Source organism: Episyrphus balteatus, chromosome 2 (genome assembly GCF_945859705.1).
Source record: "Episyrphus balteatus chromosome 2, idEpiBalt1.1, whole genome shotgun sequence".
In the NCBI taxonomy this organism is placed as follows: Eukaryota; Metazoa; Arthropoda; class Insecta; order Diptera; family Syrphidae; genus Episyrphus; species Episyrphus balteatus.
Window position 1 is genome coordinate 18,518,762 of NC_079135.1, and position 20,376 is coordinate 18,539,137.

General features: G+C 27.1%; 2 protein-coding genes across 2 annotated transcripts in view; one reads left to right on the top strand and one right to left on the bottom strand.

Moving 5' to 3' along the window:
• Positions 1 to 20,376, bottom strand: part of LOC129912078 (cilia- and flagella-associated protein 298) — a 55,181-nt gene that overhangs the window by 30,210 nt on the left and 4,595 nt on the right. The gene's annotated exons all lie outside the window — the stretch shown is intronic.
• On the top strand, positions 3,797 to 19,079 carry LOC129912073 (uncharacterized). Its single transcript, XM_055990178.1, has 9 exons — positions 3,797 to 4,562; positions 4,705 to 4,915; positions 11,853 to 11,937; positions 12,139 to 12,341; positions 14,436 to 14,599; positions 14,790 to 15,084; positions 15,167 to 15,304; positions 15,372 to 15,506; positions 18,261 to 19,079. The coding sequence occupies exons 1-9, from the start codon at positions 4,417 to 4,419 to the stop codon at positions 18,411 to 18,413; spliced, it is 1,530 nt and encodes a 509-aa protein (XP_055846153.1). The 5' UTR covers positions 3,797 to 4,416; the 3' UTR covers positions 18,414 to 19,079.

Here is a 20,376-nt window from a genome sequence, read left to right on the forward strand (position 1 = left end):
AAAAAGATGTGATAATAGAAATAAATTTCGAGAAAAAAAACAAAGATTTATTAAAAGAGAATCTGTCTAAAAAAATTAACAAAAAAAAAAAAAAAAACAACTTTAGATAAAGTTATATTTACAATTTATTATTATTAATTCTTAGTTAAAAATTAATTAAATGATGGCCTAGAATTTAAATTTCTAGAAAAAAATAAATAAAAAATGTGTTTTTATCTACAACACATGTTTTGTAAATATTATTATAATAAAATCTATGCGGATTTTTGTTTGTTTTCTTGTTTTAAGTTAAAATATAATAGTTTAAATAGTAGTTTTAATTAAAACAAAATTAAATGCAAATAAAATTTTAATAAAATAAACAAGCGTAAACAAAAATTTTGTACTTTTGAATAAGAACCAAACAAAAAAATGGAATCTTACTTTAAGCTTTTGTGTGCAAAAAGAAAATATTAAACAAAATTAATAAGCAAAAATATACACAAAAAAGCAATTATTTTGTCTTTTTAATTAAGAAAAAAAAAAAAAAATAAAATCATTCCAGGAAATTTTCTAAAAAAAAAATAGCTTAATATATTATATTTTTGCACCGCTTGAAATAACAAAAAGAACAAAAAAATAATACAAAATAAAAAAATAAATTTTAGAAATCTCAATCTTAATCATAATAAAACACGATTTCAATCTAAGTTTTTATTGAAAAAAAAAAATCTTGATGATAAAATAACAAGATAATATTTATTATAACAATCAACAATAAATTGTATTTGAATTAAACAAGAAATAAAAAAAATTGTTAATCTTATCTTTGAAACAAAAATAAAATAAAAAATCAATAAATAACTCGAAATAAACCGCAAAAAAAAAATGTGTTTCATTTTGGAAATAGATATTTTTATTTACGAAATAATGTTGAAATTAACCTTTAATGGTGTATTCAACGGTCACGTAGAGACGCATTAATGTTCATATTTTAAGACTGTTTCGTTTGAAATAATTTCTCTAGGTTCACTATTCAGAACTCATGTCACACTTATGGAACATTTTGTGAATTTTCCGAATTTTTTTCAAGTTTGGTGAATTTAGCTCACAATACACAAGGAATATAGGTTTTTGATCAAAACAAAATCAGAGCTTACAGAATTTTCTATAATTATTTAAAGTCTCAATCATCGTTAAAATGTTAACAAAAAATTAAATAACCATAATAATCATTTTTATCAAAACAATAAACCGACTTTTATGGATCGAGACTTGGGTTTATTGGATTCTAATTTCAGTACTGGTTAAAAATTGAAATGGGACCACACCGAGGATCCAGATTTCGAATACAAAAAGAATTATCAAAATTGGTTCACCCAGTCCAAAGTTATGACGTTATGATGTAACAAACATAATAAAAAAAAAAATGTTATCTGAAGTCAAATAAGGTGAAAAAAGGGGTAAACCTCGGAATAAATGCTAATAGACATTTTTTTTGCTTAGCAAAAATAGACGATGGTATTATATACATCAAATATGATACATGATTTCAAGGTATATTTTAATGCTGACTCCAAAAAATCTAAAATAAAGTAATATTTGTTTTTTATCTGTCAACCCATATTATTATAACAATTGCAATCTTATTACCGAAAAACCCTTAAAAGTTATGGTAGAGGAACCAAATTTTGAATGAAGGTTTTCATATCCATTATCATTAAGAATCAAAACAATGTTCAAAGTTCTACCATCGTCTATTTGTGCTAATTTTGAAAGTCTTCATTTCGCGCTTTGACCTTCAAAATCGCTACTTGCGGACATGAGATTTTTGAGGTATGTTATAGAATGCCAAAACGAAGGTATTGCCACATGCAACTTGCCACATCCAACTTGCCACATGCTACTTGATACACGCAACTTGCCACATACAACTTGCCACATTTTGCATACCGAATGCCACATGCCTCGTGCTACTTGCCACATGCCACATGCACTTGCACCTTAATCCATGTCAAATGGTACTTGCCACATGACACATGCAACTTGCCATGTGTTGTGTGTTATTTTTTTACCGTACTGCGGCGTACTGCATTTTTAAATACTAAAGTACTACCAACTCTAAAGGTGAAACGACAGCCCTGCTGCTAAATTGTCTCGGAGATGGCGATCGCGTCATAATCCCTTTGACATTCTTGTCAAAAAAAAAACAAATTTTTATACCCACCGTCCCATAAGAAGTATAACTTCAAAAATTTAAATTTTGGTTTTTGGATATTAGTAATGATTGTGAGATTACGCGTTTTTTATCACTATACGATAATTTTCCCTGAGATATACAGCCTATCGAAAATCACGAATTTCGTTTGTTCTTTTAATTTTTTTTGGGCTAGTGTACTTTGAATTTCGTTATTTTTACAATATTTTCGTTCTCAGTAAACAATTTAATAATAGATTATTTTAAAGATAGATACAAACAATATAGAAAAAAATTATGATTTTGTAGGCATTAAATGTTAAGCTGAAAATTTTATATGGTCAGGTCCGTTTCCTTAAAGTCACTAACAAAAAAGATACTGTTCAGCAAATCCATGCATCGACAAAAACTGACTTCAATCGGCATTTCATAAAATCAGAGAAAATTAGTAATACATATTAAAGATTTTTCAGTGAAGAATCCGAAGACAACAAATCAAACTTCTCCCACACAGTTCGACTTTCAAAATCCGTATCCGCAGCTAACGTTAACATCCATTACAAAAACAACACGCCGCTGCCGATATGAACAGAAGCTAAACAAAGCAACGGATGTAATTTGAGGAAGTGTATAAGTTAACGTCTTCCTTTCCTTGATCTTTCTTTACAAAAAACAGATCCAGTTTTAAAAAGAGAAAATTAATGAAAGATTTAAATCAACCATTTTTTTACGATTTCCGCTCAGACATCATTTCTTATTAAAAAAAATAAAAAAAATATTCATTAAGAGTGAGAGTCATAAATCGTAGAGAAAATAAATTGTTGTTACATTTCTCTTCTTTAATTCTAAAAAATCCTTTTGTTTTGTTCCATTTCATTTCTATTATGTGATTTTAACTAATCTTTAATATATTCAAATAAACTCAATTTTACCTTAATATCCGTCAAAAATACAACAAAATTAATCTATAACAACTGTTTTAATAACCACCTGTTCAACGAATCATAATAACCTACTTTATCGTTCTTGTTATGGTTACAAAAACAAATGAAAACAAATACCTTATGTAGGTACTTCAACCTCTGACAGTATACGAACAATAGTACCTACACAAAAAAAAAAAAAACATACGAGAACCATTGTCAAAAGTTGACCGCGCTCTCATGAATAACAAATTTTTTTTTCATAACCTTTCGTTAACCTAAAAGTTTTAATCATTTAACAGCTGTTAAGCTTTTTGATAAATATTTCTTCCAGTAACATGCGCACTATGAATGTTTAGAATTACAGGGATGACAATGAGTGTTCTATCCTGAGAAAAGTCTTTGAAATATTTTGAATTATCTCTAAACTTCCATTCAATTGTTAATATATTAAAACGTTTGCTTTTTCAAACCCTATTGTTTTCAATTTTCTTTTTTTAATATTTGAGTCAAAAGTTGGAAGAAATGAAAAAAGTTCATTTAAAAGCTTGCTTATAAGTTCCCTTTATCAGCGAGTAAACTACCCCACTGTATTCGACTGGAATGCTTTTTATTTTGGTTAGATATAGATATCCTTTTATCATCCCTTTATAGAAACATGTTTCGAAAAAAATTCTCAGTTTAGATTGAAATTCCATCGTTGCAAGTTGTTTCAAGCTCCAAAAAGACTTAACGTTTCGCGTTGCGAGCTCACCTCATCATATATATTTTTTTTCTTTTCCCTTTTTTTTATGCATTTCCATGGTGGTTAAGATATAGTTTCTCCAAAAACCTTATATTCACCCAAGTTAAATCACGTTTTTTGTAGTGAAATTGTTAAAGAATCCTTTTGTAAATATATGTCACAAAGATAAAAAAAAAAAAACGACATCAAAGCCCCTCCCAACCCCCCCTTCCACTACTGGCCATACAAAATTCCTCTTTTTTTAATGTCGTTTTATTGATATGAAAATCCAAGTGTGTGAGTTTTTGTGGCTTTTTAACACAAATAAAACAAAATTTTGCTAACCAAAAGTTTAACCTTAATTTACAAGGCAAAATTTCCAAAACAATAAACTTCTTTGCGGAGTGTGTTTGTGCATGTGTGTGTGTAAATGTGGGTCCTTGCACCCTTCAATTAAGTAATTGTGTGCAGGCGTAGACAATAAAAACCATCTCGAAAAAAAAAACAGAAACAGACGCCAGCGGTGTTGAGGTCAACCGCAATAGGACATCCCTTCAACAAAACACCAACACCAACAAAAAGCAACAACAAAAATGGGTAGACGAAAAAACAAACCAAGACTTATACCCGAACAGGATAAACGAATCTGTGGATCAATATGCTTCTGCCAGTTGACCATGGTGCTGTCATGTGTTTCCATTGTTTACCTTAGCGTTGCAGTTTACTCACCTTCCTTTCAGTAAGTGTGTTATTGTGTCTATTTTACCCCCCACCATCAAAAAAAATCTACCCCCTTTTTTTGCTCCACCATTATTATTGTGAATGACCCAGATTTTGTATGGGGATGATGTGATGATGATAACACAATTTGCCTTTTGCAGAGCCTTCAAATCAGGATTCGAACTTGATCCGGTAATGTGCCAAACGGTCGATATACAAATGCCAAATAATTGTCCATGGGCCTCCTGTGGGGAATGGTGTCTGACCAAGACGAGCGGCTTTTGTCCACAAATTCATTCGGTGGTGCGACGTAATGGCACCGATATTCAGCTCAACAATTGCACAAGGATAACAACAACTTCATGTCCGATGGTAAGAAAGAATATTTTTGTTTGGCCTTGTTTTATGACTCATCATAAAAAAAAAGACAAATCTAAAGGTGGAAAGGGAAAAGAAAGATATTCCCTAAGCTTGTACAAGAGGGAGTAAAAGAGATCTTTTATTTTTATTTTTATTTTGTTTTGTTTTGCTTTGTTTTTTTTTTTTTTTTTTGTTTTATTCACTAAAAGTCAATGAAGCTCTTATATACCTAGTAGGGGTGACACTTCTTCCTCTAGAGGGGGGTAGAGCTCTCTTTGTTAATGGGTCGCCTCGTGGGAGTTCTTTTCTGTACTACGATAGAGTAGGAATGAGCAAAATTATAATAGCAAAGAGGAATGTTATTTTTTGATGTTTAAAATTCAAGAAGGAGATAGTCATCATCATCATTCTTTATCTTCATTCTTCAAATATTGTATTTTGTCTCGGCAGGATAGTAGAGATAATTAAATCTTCTTTAAAGAATAATGTTTATTATTTGCTCTAATATGCCTTTGTGGCTTGGGGGATTTCTTAATTTGGGTGATTTATTAATTTTTATAAAATGATAGTTTTGGCCTTGGGTAAAAAAAAAAAACAATGATATATAACAACAAGTAGCGACTTTGAGTCTTTATATATTCTAGGAAGTGCATTTGAAACTATGACGAGATTGTTGTGCATGCTGTAAAGTGCTTTCGAAGCCTTAGAAATATATCCCTTATTTGTTAATCACGTTTTTCACGTTTTTTGTTGGCGTAATGGTAGAATGAAATAAATCAGAACACTTTTTTTCTACCTTTAGGAAAGAGAAAAAAAAAGGTTTTTATCAAGGGTTTTTTTTTTTTATTTAAATGTTTATTTTTTTTTTCATTCAAATTTAAGGGAAACTATTCGTCATGGACAACCCATCAGGAACTAGAACTACACCGAAAAAAAAATTGATAATAACAGCTATCAAATTAACATTTTTCAGTGACAAAAGTCGTCCAACAATTAAATTATCAATTTTGATATTTTATCATATCATTTTGACATTTTTTTTTAATTTTAGGTGGATAATGAAAATTTCACTTTGACAATTAAAATATCAATGTTGACTAGATTTTACGTTTTAGTTTATTATAATGAAACCTATTTCTTTCTTTTTTCTTTTTTATTATTTTTATTACATAATTTAAGTATTTTCTTTCTTTTTTCAAAACCTTACTGAAAGTGAATATTCTTTACAAAATAGTGGTGATATTATTTTTTTTATTATAGGTGATATAATTGTTTTGTTATTTTCTCCCAAACTATGTGAAGTAAAATCTTATTGCCGATCAAATTTTCTCAGTAAATCATACATTTTACTTACTTCGAAAAAACACAAAGCGCCTTTAAATTAGTACACATGAAGAATTTTTTATTTAATATTTTTCAATAATTTGGAATGAGAAATTGATATGAAAAAATGATAATAAAATATCAAAAAAAAATTTCCAAAATGTGACATTTAAATATCATCCTGATTATAAAAATATTGTTTTAATATTTTAAATATCATAAAACACATTTTATAGAGCATTTTTGGCTGATATTTGAAAAATGTTAATTTGATATTTAAAAAATGTTAAATTGATATTGTTTTTTTTTTTTTCGGTGTACTTAAAATGTTGATTGAGTTGACCACCCATTAAAGCAATTATTATGTGAAAAACAAAGTTGGTATTTTACTCGTAAAAAAAAGCATATCGAAAGCCCTAGCTATCTTTTATTTGTTTTGTATGACAAATTACGTCATGAATGTATGACAGACTTCAAAGAAGTAATTTGTTTTGTTAGTTAATAGCTAAATACTGATTTTTTCTAATGAGTTTAACTCCACAGCTATAATTTTGCGAATTTAATCTATTTTTTTTTTTTTTTTTTTGGGTTTTAATGAAAATGAAAAATTCTATTCGTTTTACAATTTCCATAGAAACACGCAGTCATTATTTTAATACTTTAATTTTTGTTTCAATTTTGTATACTTATTTTAAGAGTTTAAATTTTTTTAATAGTTTATTCTCAAACGGTCACTGTAGCGTATGTGTAACATTTTTTTTTTACAATTTTTTTTTTTTTGTTAAGATTTTTTTCCTTCTAAACCAGTTGACCTTCTGGGCTTTTCAGGGTAAGGGGTTATTGATAGTTGACTTTGAAGTAAGCGCGGTTATATTTACTTTGGTCTGATTGTATGGCATTAAAACCTTTTTGTAGGTTTGCGTATGGTTTCCATAAATTATGCTGTATAGTTTTCATCCGGATAAAAAAGTCTACATGTCTGAATCTGTTTTCAAAAGTATAGTTTCTGTAATTTTACCAAAAACGCCGAGGACAAATACCTACTCGTTTTTAAAATTTTAATAATTTTTGTTTAGGTACTACCTTTCCTTTTCAATTTATCATTATCAATCAATGAATTCATGAAAATGAAGGTGTATTTAGATTTTTTTTTGTTTATTTATTTAATTATCGGATTATTTTGACAAAATGGACGGTTTTTGATCTGATAAGAATAATCTGTAACGGTCAAAGAGGCAAGTAAACTGTCATTTAATAGGTTTGTTTTGATGAGCCTTATGATGGTCAAAGTCAGTCATGTGGTGCTATTTTTGTATAAGCAGTGCAAATTTCTGAGTGGAAAGAGTGTTTTGACAAACGTTGTTTTTCAATGTTGGTAAGATTATGGTAATGCATTTTACATTTTTCAAGCATGTATCAAACTGTTAAACTTGTTTAGTCTTCGGTTCGTTAAAAAGTGCGCAAAACGACAGTAATAAACACTAAAATTAATGCATCTTTTGTTGGGTGTGTCTGTTAAACAAATCTGTGACAAAACTGAATTTATCGTACCAAACTATTAAATATCAAATAAGAAAACACAAACCAATCTTTTTTTCACGAATAGACAAAAAACCAAAAAAAAAATGCACTAAAAGAAAACATTCACAATTTGAGGATTTCACTTAAAATCCCAGATTGAACCATAAAAGCCTGAAAATGGAAATATAATTCTTTTACCAAAAACTTAATTAGCCAAAGAACAATTAACGAGAAGGTCGGGAAGCACTATTTTGTTATCTTTACCGGGAGATACTACCGTTTTTACCTCATAGAAACAACTTGAAAAAAAAAATTCTCAAGGGAACATGTTGGTGTGCTTCTTTGCATCAAATTCAATTTTTAACAAATTTAAACAGAGCGATAAAAGTTCTTTTGCAATTTAGGGATCACCGAGAAAGAAATTTGTTCAATTGCGGTCCATCAAAACTTTGTTTCAGAAGTTTTTTATTCTGTTCGAGGACTTATAGTTTGATAAATTCAACATAATTTTAAATTTAAATTTAAAATCGTAAATGTCCATATTTTACAGTAGCCTTGAGATAAAACTGATATTAAATCATTCAAAGTAAAATTTAATATTTTTGGTGAGTTTTCAAAAAAAAATTAAAGGTCAAAAGTCAAAAAAGTTGCAGAATTGAGTGTTTGTTAAAATAATGTGAAATTGATCAATTTTTAAGTTTTTTTTGTTAGTACATACATATTTATCTAATTGTCAAACATTAATTAATAAGAAAATTATGACAATTATTGATTAAATGTAGTTCCATAAATAGCATAAAGCTAATCAGTGCTTTAACATTTTAAAGCCTCAAATTATTATTAATCGTCAATTACTTTTAATTCTAATTTTTTTTTTGTTATATGAATTTTAGCTTGCAATCGACCAGCCTTTTTGAATTGTAGATATGATATGTAATGTACAAAGAAAAAAAAGTTTGTTAAATTTCCGCCATTTTCTTTTTTATTTTTTTATGTTTTATTAATGCTTGCAATGTAGGTAGGTAAGGTACTCAGAGCCCCGATAGGCTGTGAATAATAAATAAAGTCAATCGAATTTATTATTTATTTGGTCATTTGTGAGGGTCACTATGGCGTATGTGTAACTTTTTGGATTGGACATGATAAGATGTTCTATTACTTATGTAAAAAAAATATAAAATATTCTTAACTGTTTGATTAAATCCGAAACAATATAAAGTTATTTGACTCTCATACTAAAACTGTGTAGGTATTTCCCGCTACATAGGGAGTCAAAGGTCACAAAAACTTTTAATGAATCTATAAAACCATAAGTTATTTTTTTTTCAATATGTTCCACAAACTTGTAGCTGAGCTTATTTTACTTAAAATTGCCCTTTAAAGTTTTCTTATATCAATCACCGCTTAGGAAATTATAAATAAAAACATTCGATTTCAAAATATAATATATCACAAAAGAATGCAATTTTGTTAAAAAAAATAACATGAACAATTTTAATATACCATCCTGTAGGTATACCAACAAAATCTATTTTTACTGGGATATATTTGCACAATCACAAATAACTCCGCCAAAAATCAGAAAAATATTACTTATAATTACTTTAAAATGAAATACCAAGATTTTTACTTGCTCAATAGGTCAAAAAATGTCGAAAAAAAAAATTTGAGGTTTTAATTAAAACCAACATTACGATGATGGAGAGTTCCAAAAAAGTGGGTCTCGCAATTCCGTCCGTGCGTCTGTGCGTCTGTACGTCCATCTGTACACATTTCCACAGCCTAAACGCGTGGATGGATTTTCTTCAAATTTGGTACAGATGATTTTTATGGAATTCTGAAAGTTGGTTTTTTTTTGTTTTTTTATATCTCTATTAGGAAGTGTACCCCCCATACAATTTTTTTAATTTTAACCAAATATCTCGAAAACGGCTCTAACGATTTTGCAGACGTAATATTCAAAGCTGTTGCAATAAAAATGCATTTTTATTTTTTCCAAAAAAAGTCAAATAAAAAAATTTGTTTTTTTTTTCATAAAAAAAATTTGTCCTAAATGTCGGCTCTTCCCCAACCTCAACAAAATTTCTTTAAAATTTATATGGACGCAGCTCGTTTAATCTACAAGTACGCAAACATAAAAGTGCTTTAAACTGCAAGAGCAAGTACGTGCGACCCCAGTCGTGCATTTTATTTAATATTACTTTAATTTAATTTTTTTTAACAGGATTACTTTTTTTCGAAAAAAAAAATCTTTATTGTAAAAGAAATAAATGGATTTCTTTTTTAAAGTTCTAATCAATTTCAGAATTATTTAGTTTATTCATTAGGAAAAAAAAAACAATTTTTTAAAAATTTAACTAAATATAGAGTTTTACTGATTAATATAAGTCAAACAAGTTTTTAGATAAATGTAGTAAAACCAAGTATCGGTTTTTAATACCATTTGTAATATTGAATTCAATTTATTTATTTATTATCATATTCATTTTCAAGTCACATGTTAAGCCTAAACATAGCTAGAGGCATGAACCTGAACGAACACACATAGAATTTTTAAATATTTATTTCCATTGGGAAATCTGTAGGTACCAAGCAAATAAAGAGGTAGAGGAACTATGTAGTATATCGTACTGACTGGGCGATAAGTCACGTTTTATACTTTATTACTCTATAGGGACTTCCATACGAAAATATTTAATGTAAAATACATCCATATCATAACAGTCATAAACAGAACTTTTTTTTTTTACACCGAAAAAAAAATTTGATAATAACAGCTATCAAATTAACATTTTTCAGTTACAAAAGTCGTCCAACAATTAAAATATCAATTTTGATATTTTATCATATCATTTTGACATTTTTTAATTTCAGGTGGGATAGTGAAAATTTCACTTTGACAATTAAAATATCATTTTAACATTTTTTTAAGTTAAAGTGGATAGTGAAAATTTCACTTTTACAATTAAAATATCAATGTTGACTAGATTTTACGTTTTAGTTTATTATAATGAAACCTATTTCTTTCCTTTTCATTTGTATTATTTTTATTATTTTAAGAATTTTCTTTCTTTTTTCAAAACATTACTGAAAGGGAATATTCTTTACAAAATAATGGTGATATTATTTTTCCTATTATAGGTACGGTGACCATCCGTCCCGGTTTACCCGGGACTGTCCCGTATTTCTATAGCTTGTCCCGGATTTGTATTCAAGAAACCCGGGACGTATAAGTGTCCCGTATTTTGTAATTTGTCCCGTGATTGTCCCGTATTTTCACATTCACTGGCTTTGTATTCAAAATTTTAAATACTTTGTACGGGAAAACAGTGGTTGGAAAATAATTTTTTTCTAATTTTTCGAATAAAAGCATTAGTTTTTAAAAAAATTCTTCAATTATTAAAAAGTTTTTTTCGAGGAAAGAACCCAGCAAAATTTCAAAACTTTTAAAAATTGAAAAATAAAATTAAAATGCTAAAAAAACAGTTCTCACAATTTTGATTAAAAAAATATTTTTTTATAAGTTATTAACAGTACCTATTATAAAACAGTTTTCTTGATTTCTGACTCAAGCAAACTCATTTCATTATAATTTTTTTTTTTTTTTTGAAAAAAATAATGTGTTCAAAACGATCCATCAAAATTTCTATTCGTCCCGGGTTTTTCTCCTAGAAATATGGTCACCGTAATTATAGGTGATATAATTGTTTTGTTATTTCTCCCAAACTATGTGAAGTAAAATTTTAGTGCCGATCAAATTTTCTCAGTAAATCATATATTTTACTTCGAAAAAACACAAAGCGCCTTTAAATTAGTACACATTAAAAATTTTTTATTTATTTTTTTTCAATAATTTGGAATGAGAAATTGATATGAAAAAATGATAATAAAATATCAAAAAAAATTTCCAAAATGTGACATTTAAATATCATCCTGATAATAAAAATGTTGTTTTAACATTTTAAATATCATAAAACACATTTTATAGAGCATTTTTGGCTGATATTTAAAAAATGTTAATTTGATATTTAAAAAATGTTAAATTGATATTGGTTTTTTTTTTCGGTGTAGCTATTTTTAACCTAAACGTATATACAATTTTTAGATCGACTTACAAAATTTAAAGAAATTCAACTGTAATAATGGCACAGCATGCAACAACCTACGCGGTGTATTCAACTGTTCAAATGGTAAGTCTATTATTATCCACACATACATACGTAATTTCCATCCTACATGTCCTCTGATCCCTTCAATCACTCTATAACCTACCAATCAATTAGTTTAACTGTGCGCAAATGGCATAACATCCTGTCTATAACATTTTATCCCACCCACCTTCTATAACAAACTAACTACGTATATAAACTATATCCATTCTATCCCATTAGGACACTGCAAGAATATGTCAGAATTTTTTCTATGCCATCACAAAGCTGACGGGCCCACACTAAATTCCGAAAAGGACAACACAAAGCTAAACGGTTTCTTTGAATGCCGAGGTATTCAATGTACAAAAATAAAGAAGCCCTTCCTATGTGACCGCTATTGTTCCAAGATAACTACAACAAAAATTAATGTCCTGTTGATGCAAGTGCGTATATACATACATATAATGTTTTTGGCACTTTGACCTTTTCTATACATATAGTCGAGACCAGGGTTGTAAAAATATAAATTAAAAAAAAAAATGGATTTGAAATTGAAAAAAATATGTGTTGCATATGAAAACAATATTTGTTGCAAATGAAAAATATTAATAATATTTATTGCAGCTAAAAATATTTTGCAATAAAAAAATGGCATTGCAAATGAAAAAAATTTGCATTGAAAATAAAATTTTGATTGCAAAGAAAAACATTTTGCATTGAAAATAAAAAATATTAATTGCAAATAAAAAATATTTGCATTGAGAAAAAATTATTTATTGCAACTGAAAAATATTTGCATTGAAAAAAAAAAAAATAATATTTATTGCAGCTAAAAATATTTTGAATTAAAAAAAATGATATTGCAAATGAAAAAAATTTGCATTGAAAATAAAATTTTTATTGCAAAGAAAAACATTTTGCATTGAAAAAAAAAATATTTATTGCAAATAAAAAATATTTGCATTGAGAAAAAATTATTTATTGCAACTGAAAAATATTTGCATTAAAAAAAATACATAGGTAATATTTATTGCAACTAAAAATATTTTGCATTAAAAAAAATGCAAATGAAAAAAATTTGCATTGAAAATAAAATTTTTATTGCAAAGAAAAATATTTTGCAATGAAAAAAAAAATTATAGCAAATAAAAAATTTGTAGCAAATAATGTGTGTATTGAATATTTTTTTTAATACGATTTCCTTACAAATTTGACCTTATATAATTGCATAAAAAAAAATTATTGCAACTTAAAATATTTTGTATTAAAAAAAAAAAAAAAAATGAAAAAAATTTGCATTGAAAATAAAATTTTTATTGCAAAAAAAAATGTTACTGCCAATAAAAAATGTTCTGCATTAAAAAAAAAAAAAAATCATGCAAAATGTGTGCAATAAATATTATTTTTTAATACTTGTCGAATTTCTTACAATATTGGCTATTAAACTATAGGCGTGTTTTGTATAATACTCAGTAGCTACTCATTTTTCATTTTGTTCGCATAACAATAATACAAATTACAAAAGTAAGTATTTGTTTTTATTGTTTTTCGAATAAAATAATATAATATTGAAGATTATTTTTCAGTTGCAATAAATATTTTCTTTCAATGCAATTTTCTTATTTAAATATATACATATATTTTAATGGAGAGTAAATGCATTAAAAATTAAATGAATAAATGATACAAGGGAGTGGGTCGAAATTCTGGCTTCAAAATTATGTTTTTCGAAATTCTGATCTTTTTACGAAAATTCTATTTTTCAAAATTCTGATTTTTTCTGTTCTGTCTTTCAAAATGCTGCTTTTTAAAATTCTGCTTTTCAAAATTATGCCAGCATATTTTTGAACCAAAAAATTCTACTAATTCTGTTTTTTTTTTATAGCATATGCGCTAACATCTCATTAATCCATAAATGTAATTCAACTTTACTACTTTCCAAACTTTTTTTTGTGTAACTATCGCAAATATTCTTTATAATGCAGTGACTGATTTTCTTATAATTCACATCTATAAACCGTTGAAAACTATTAGAAACTAAAAACAAAGATACAAAATATTAGTTTCTTAATCAATTTTTCGAACATTCTCTTTTTTATTGGATAAATTGATTAATTTTTAATTATTTTTCGAAATTACTTAACATTAAAAACCTTGTCTTAAAAAAAATTTTTTTGATTTATGAAACAAACAATGAACATAAAAAAATTGATAAAGTGAGTATAAGTAATCAAATATGCAGCGAGGAGGTGATTTTACAAAACTCTGTAAAAAATTGAAAAATTGTTTGAAAAATGTTTTCATAATGCTGTTTTACAAAATTCTGTAAAAAAAAATTAAAATAATGTGTCGGAAAATGTTTAAAAGCTGAATTTTGTAAAACAGAATTTTGAAAGCAGAATTTTGAAAAAAGAATTTTGACCCCGGCAGAATTTTGACCCCAACCCTGTTTACAACCATGGTCGAGACACAACACAAAGAGAAAAACAAATAAAAATATGAAAACTTATCTAAATATTAAAAATTCTATTTGCCAGGACAATAATCTAGTGACGGCGGAATGTGAGCACGGAGTGGCATTTAATGAGGCCCGAGGCCCCAACAAGGGAGTCCGTATTCCACCCACCGATTTCTGGAAAGAAGATGATGGCGATTTGTTGGCAAATTGTATGACTGTTGCAAAGGAGGGCGATAAAATTGTGTAAGTGTATATATTTTATGGAGAATATTCCTTGTAAAACGATATAACCTAGCAACGCCCAGTCTTCAGCAGTCCTCCTGCCCTGACATATTGCAATGATAAAAATGAAACGGATATTAATTTCGTTTTTTTTTTTTTCGTTTTTCATTTTCATTTTGTATATCAAACAACATTCCATTCCTTTTTATAGAGCTACTGACTGCCTTAATGGAACTCTATTGGACCACGACATTTTTCCACATCCCTTTATGAATTTCACCCAATTCTGGGAAATTTACGACAAAAGCAACAATATTTTAGATCCAGACCAGAGATTTCTACCGAAGCAAGACAATCTAACAATTTATAGTTGGAAGAAATTGTTCATTAACTTGGAAGGATGCGTGAATACTTTGCGGGGAGAATGCAAGGATTTTGTAGCACGTTATGGCAGTGATGGTGATAATGATACAGCACAATCAAGATATCAATGTTTTTATAACAAGGTAAAACTGATACCTTCTTCTTCTTTGTTTAGAATGAATTTTGTGGTTTAAAATTATTATATTTTATTATGAATTTTCACAGGAAGAATCAGTTCCTTTTGTAGTTGCACGATTTGATTTGGATAAAACTTATAAGGAACTTTTGATAGCATTAATACTTCCGATTGTCTTGTTTGTTCTTTCATCAATTTCATTATGCATTATTACGAATACAGTTAAGGTGAGGGTTTATATTTACCACAAATCTGTGGGGACTGTTTCGACTTTTATGAAGTTTTGTTTTACAGGTTGGTGATGATGCAAAGATGAGATGTGTTTGTTCAGCTGATGATTCAGATGGGGAAGGAGCTATTGGTATGGGACTGAGGAACAATGATCGATATCAAGATGAAGATTGTCCAATGGGACTTGCAGATTTGCCAGTAAGTATAGTAAACTGATTCAATATGAAAAAATTCTATCAATATTAGGGTATTCCTACAGTTTTTCATCAATAGAACATTACTTTTAACATTCGTTTTACTTTAATAAGAAAATAAACTGACCTTTTAAGTGAATTTTTTGCAAATATAAGCTTGTTAGCTCATACCTTAACCCCTTGTAACCCAAGATCTTTAATTTTAAAATTAATATTAGACTTGCCTATAATAAAACACGTATTTTTTAAAAATACAATATCTTCATTATTATGATCCTGAACTTTGCAGACAATTTGTCTGCTGAGGTTTGGACAGCCACCAAAGTCGCAAAACTCGTCTGATAAAAAATTAAACGGCAATCGCTTCGTTAAATCAAAATCTAGGGGCGATATTTTTTAAGTTTTTTTTTCTATTTATCTTAACAAAAAAGTTTTGGCCAAAAAACACCAAAAAATTAATTTAAAAATTTTTGGACGATCACGACATTTTTTTTTTTATTTGTCCTAAAAAAAAGTTATAGCCAAAAAACGCAAAAAACACCAAAAATCTATTCAAACAATTTTGGACTTTCGTCACAACTGTAATAATGGACCCATTTTCAAAAAATAAATGGTAATCGCTTTGTTTTATCAAAATCTAGGGGTGATATTTTTCTAGGGGATATAACTTTTTTGATGTTTTTTGCGTTTTTTTGCCATAACTTTTTTTAAGACAAACAAATTTATTATTATTAAAAAAAAAATATTTTTTTAACTTCTGTAGAATATCAGACAAATTTTAAAGCAATTTTTGATGGCAAATGCAAAAAACTTCGAGTATCATTTTGAAATTATTAATAAAATAAAAAAATATTAAAATAAATTATAAGAAAGAAACGTGAACTCGGATTTATAATTGAGGAGTGACTTTGAATTTTGTTTTAACTATTTTTGAAGCTTAGTATGAAAAAAAAAAAAATTGTTCCATAAATCGGGTACCGAAAATCAGAAAAGTGAAAATCGTATAAAAAAGCACAATTTTGTTCTAAGTTTTTTTTTCAATTTTGAAATTGAAAAAAAAATGCTTTAATCCGCTTTGGAAAAGTCACTCCTCTATTTTTTGTTATTTAGTTTAAGTTTTTAATATTTGATATATAATGTAGGTAGGTATAGACAATTAATGATTTACTTAAAAAAAAAAAATTTTTTTCGTGCACACAAATAAATTGGCATGGTTGGTCACTCGCATATGATTGAAAATTTTCACAAGTGATATCCAAGAATATTCACAAATAGGTACCTATCCAAAATGTCGCAAACTTAAAAACGTCGCCAACTAAAATCGTTAGGGTTGTTTTAACCTTATTAAAACTCTTTTACTACACCTACACCGAAAAAAAAATTTGATAATAACAGCTATCAAATTAACATTTTTCAGTTACAAAAGTCGTCCAACAATTAAAATATCAATTTTGATATTTTATCATATCATTTTGACATTTTTTAATTTCAGGTGGGATAGTGAAAATTTCACTTTGACAATTAAAATATCATTTTAACATTTTTTTAAGTTAAAGTGGATAGTGAAAATTTCACTTTTACAATTAAAATATCAATGTTGACTAGATTTTACGTTTTAGTTTATTATAATGAAACCTATTTCTTTCCTTTTCATTTGTATTATTTTTATTATTTTAAGAATTTTCTTTCTTTTTTCAAAACATTACTGAAAGGGAATATTCTTTACAAAATAATGGTGATATTATTTTTCCTATTATAGGTACGGTGACCATCCGTCCCGGTTTACCCGGGACTGTCCCGTATTTCTATAGCTTGTCCCGGATTTGTATTCAAGAAACCCGGGACGTATAAGTGTCCCGTATTTTGTAATTTGTCCCGTGATTGTCCCGTATTTTCACATTCACTGGCTTTGTATTCAAAATTTTAAATACTTTGTACGGGAAAACAGTGGTTGGAAAATAATTTTTTTCTAATTTTTCGAATAAAAGCATTAGTTTTTAAAAAAATTCTTCAATTATTAAAAAGTTTTTTTCGAGGAAAGAACCCAGCAAAATTTCAAAACTTTTAAAAATTGAAAAATAAAATTAAAATGCTAAAAAAACAGTTCTCACAATTTTGATTAAAAAAATATTTTTTTATAAGTTATTAACAGTACCTATTATAAAACAGTTTTCTTGATTTCTGACTCAAGCAAACTCATTTCATTATAATTTTTTTTTTTTTTTTGAAAAAAATAATGTGTTCAAAACGATCCATCAAAATTTCTATTCGTCCCGGGTTTTTCTCCTAGAAATATGGTCACCGTAATTATAGGTGATATAATTGTTTTGTTATTTCTCCCAAACTATGTGAAGTAAAATTTTAGTGCCGATCAAATTTTCTCAGTAAATCATATATTTTACTTCGAAAAAACACAAAGCGCCTTTAAATTAGTACACATTAAAAATTTTTTATTTATTTTTTTTCAATAATTTGGAATGAGAAATTGATATGAAAAAATGATAATAAAATATCAAAAAAAATTTCCAAAATGTGACATTTAAATATCATCCTGATAATAAAAATGTTGTTTTAACATTTTAAATATCATAAAACACATTTTATAGAGCATTTTTGGCTGATATTTAAAAAATGTTAATTTGATATTTAAAAAATGTTAAATTGATATTGGTTTTTTTTTTCGGTGTACATGTTTTTTACTCCTCAAATCCATTAAAGATTTTTAATTTGATTTTTTTTTTTTCCTTTTCTAAATAAGGAGGACCAACCCACCGATACTCATGAAATGATCGGAAGTACAAAATCATTAATTCCAATAAGTCCGTGCGAGGAAACAGCCGATAATGCCTTCCATCATGACGAAAAGGCATCAAAGTGTGATGCTCCGGAAAAACCATTAGTGGTCATTTAATGAAATTAAAAATGCAATTTACTATGCATTACACACACACACATACAAACACACTTCTGTTAAAACCTATTCCTCTTACTAAAAATATCTTTTTGATTATATACAACATACATGTTTTCTAAACTCTACATACATTAACACTCAAGCTAGCTGGACTTAAAATATACTACCTTAAAGGAAAAAAAAAAATAAGAAGAAAGTTTCAACAAAATTCAAAAACACTCGTTTACTGCCGCATAACATGGGTACAACAACAAATTTTGAAAAAAAATAAGCAACAACCAACACGAAAAGAAAACATACAAAATTGCATTACTTTATGAAGTAAAAGCTTATAGCTTCAAGGGATGTAATTAAAAGAGGTTATATACAGAGAATGGGTTGTAAAATATATGTAGCAAAGTCCGTGAGGAATTAGGAATGTAAAATGGATTACCTACGGACGGTTGTTTTCACAGTAGCCATCATCTATACCTACTCCATGAGGAGACTTAAGCTTTTTTAATTTCTTGTGGGGCAATTCAATTTTTTGTTTAAATAATTTTTTAATAACATTTTAAAACAACTTGAGGGGTTAAGTAAAATGCATTTATCTTTAAAGAGATTGAAACTTATACAAAGAGAAAAAAAAAAACAATTGTTTTGTAGTCAAAAGTATTATTTTAGGATTAAAGGATTAAGAGAAAAGTTTATTTTTTGAATTAGTTTGTTCTTCAGTGATTATATTTGTTGGTATTTTTTTATCACTTTTTTTCCAGGGTTGTAAAAAATATTTTGTTTTTTAATACATTTGTTTTCCATTACAAGTTAATAAAAAAATATTTATTGCAAATGAAAAAAATTGCATTAAAAAAATTTTTGTCTCAACTGAAAAATATTTGCATTGAAAATAAAATTTGTATTGCAAATACAAATATTTTACCTACATTTCTGCATTGAAAAAAAAATATTTTTAAATATTTTTTTTTTTAATATACAATACCTAATCAAAATTGTAAGAAATTCGACGAATATTAAAACAAGAATTTGATGCACACATTTTGCAAAATTTTTTTTTAATGGAAAATATTTTTATTTGCAATACAAATTTTATTTTCAAAGCAAATATTTTTTAGTTGCAATGACTTTTTTTTAATGCAAAATTATTTGCATTAAATATTTTTTCAGTTGCAAAAAAAAGGTTGTTAATGCATTTTAATTTTCAGTTGCAATAAATATTTTTTTGAATGCAAAAGTTTTTTATTTGCAATTTTTTTTTTATGTAAAATATTTTTATTTGCAATAAAAATTTTATTTTCAATGCAAATATTTTTTAGTTGCAATGACAATTTTTTTTAATGCAAAATTATTTTCAATATTTTTTTTTTATGCAAATATTTTTCAGTTGCAAAATAAAATTTTCGTTAATGCATTTTGTTTTTCAGTTGCAATAAATATTTTTTTTTTAATGCAAACATTTATTATGTGCAGTAAATATTTCTTTTTATTTGAAATGGAAAGCAAATGTATTAAAAAAATGATATTTTAACAACTCTGGTTTGTTTTTTGTTAGTCATTTTGTTTGTATTTTCTTATCATTTCAGACAAGAAAACTTACTAAAATCATTAAGTCTAAAGGAGTCCTATTTTCTCTTATTTTCTTATCATAAATGTTGCATGTTCCTCAAAAATAAACACCCAAACAAAAAAGTATCACACATTTGTGTATATTTACACGTGTTGCTTTTTGTAACCATTTTTAAAGGATTAAATTAAATATTAATAACTTCATGTTATGTTTTCAGTCCCAACACAATAAAAACAAACACTCTAAATGAAATTGTTTATTCCACCGCACACCTGCCGGCCGGCCGGTTCCATGATTATTGGTCACTTAATATACAAAAGCTGTTCCCTAAACACCTGTCCAATTTATTTCGAAAATTTTATTTTTAGTTTTTTAATCAGTTTTATGAACCAAAAA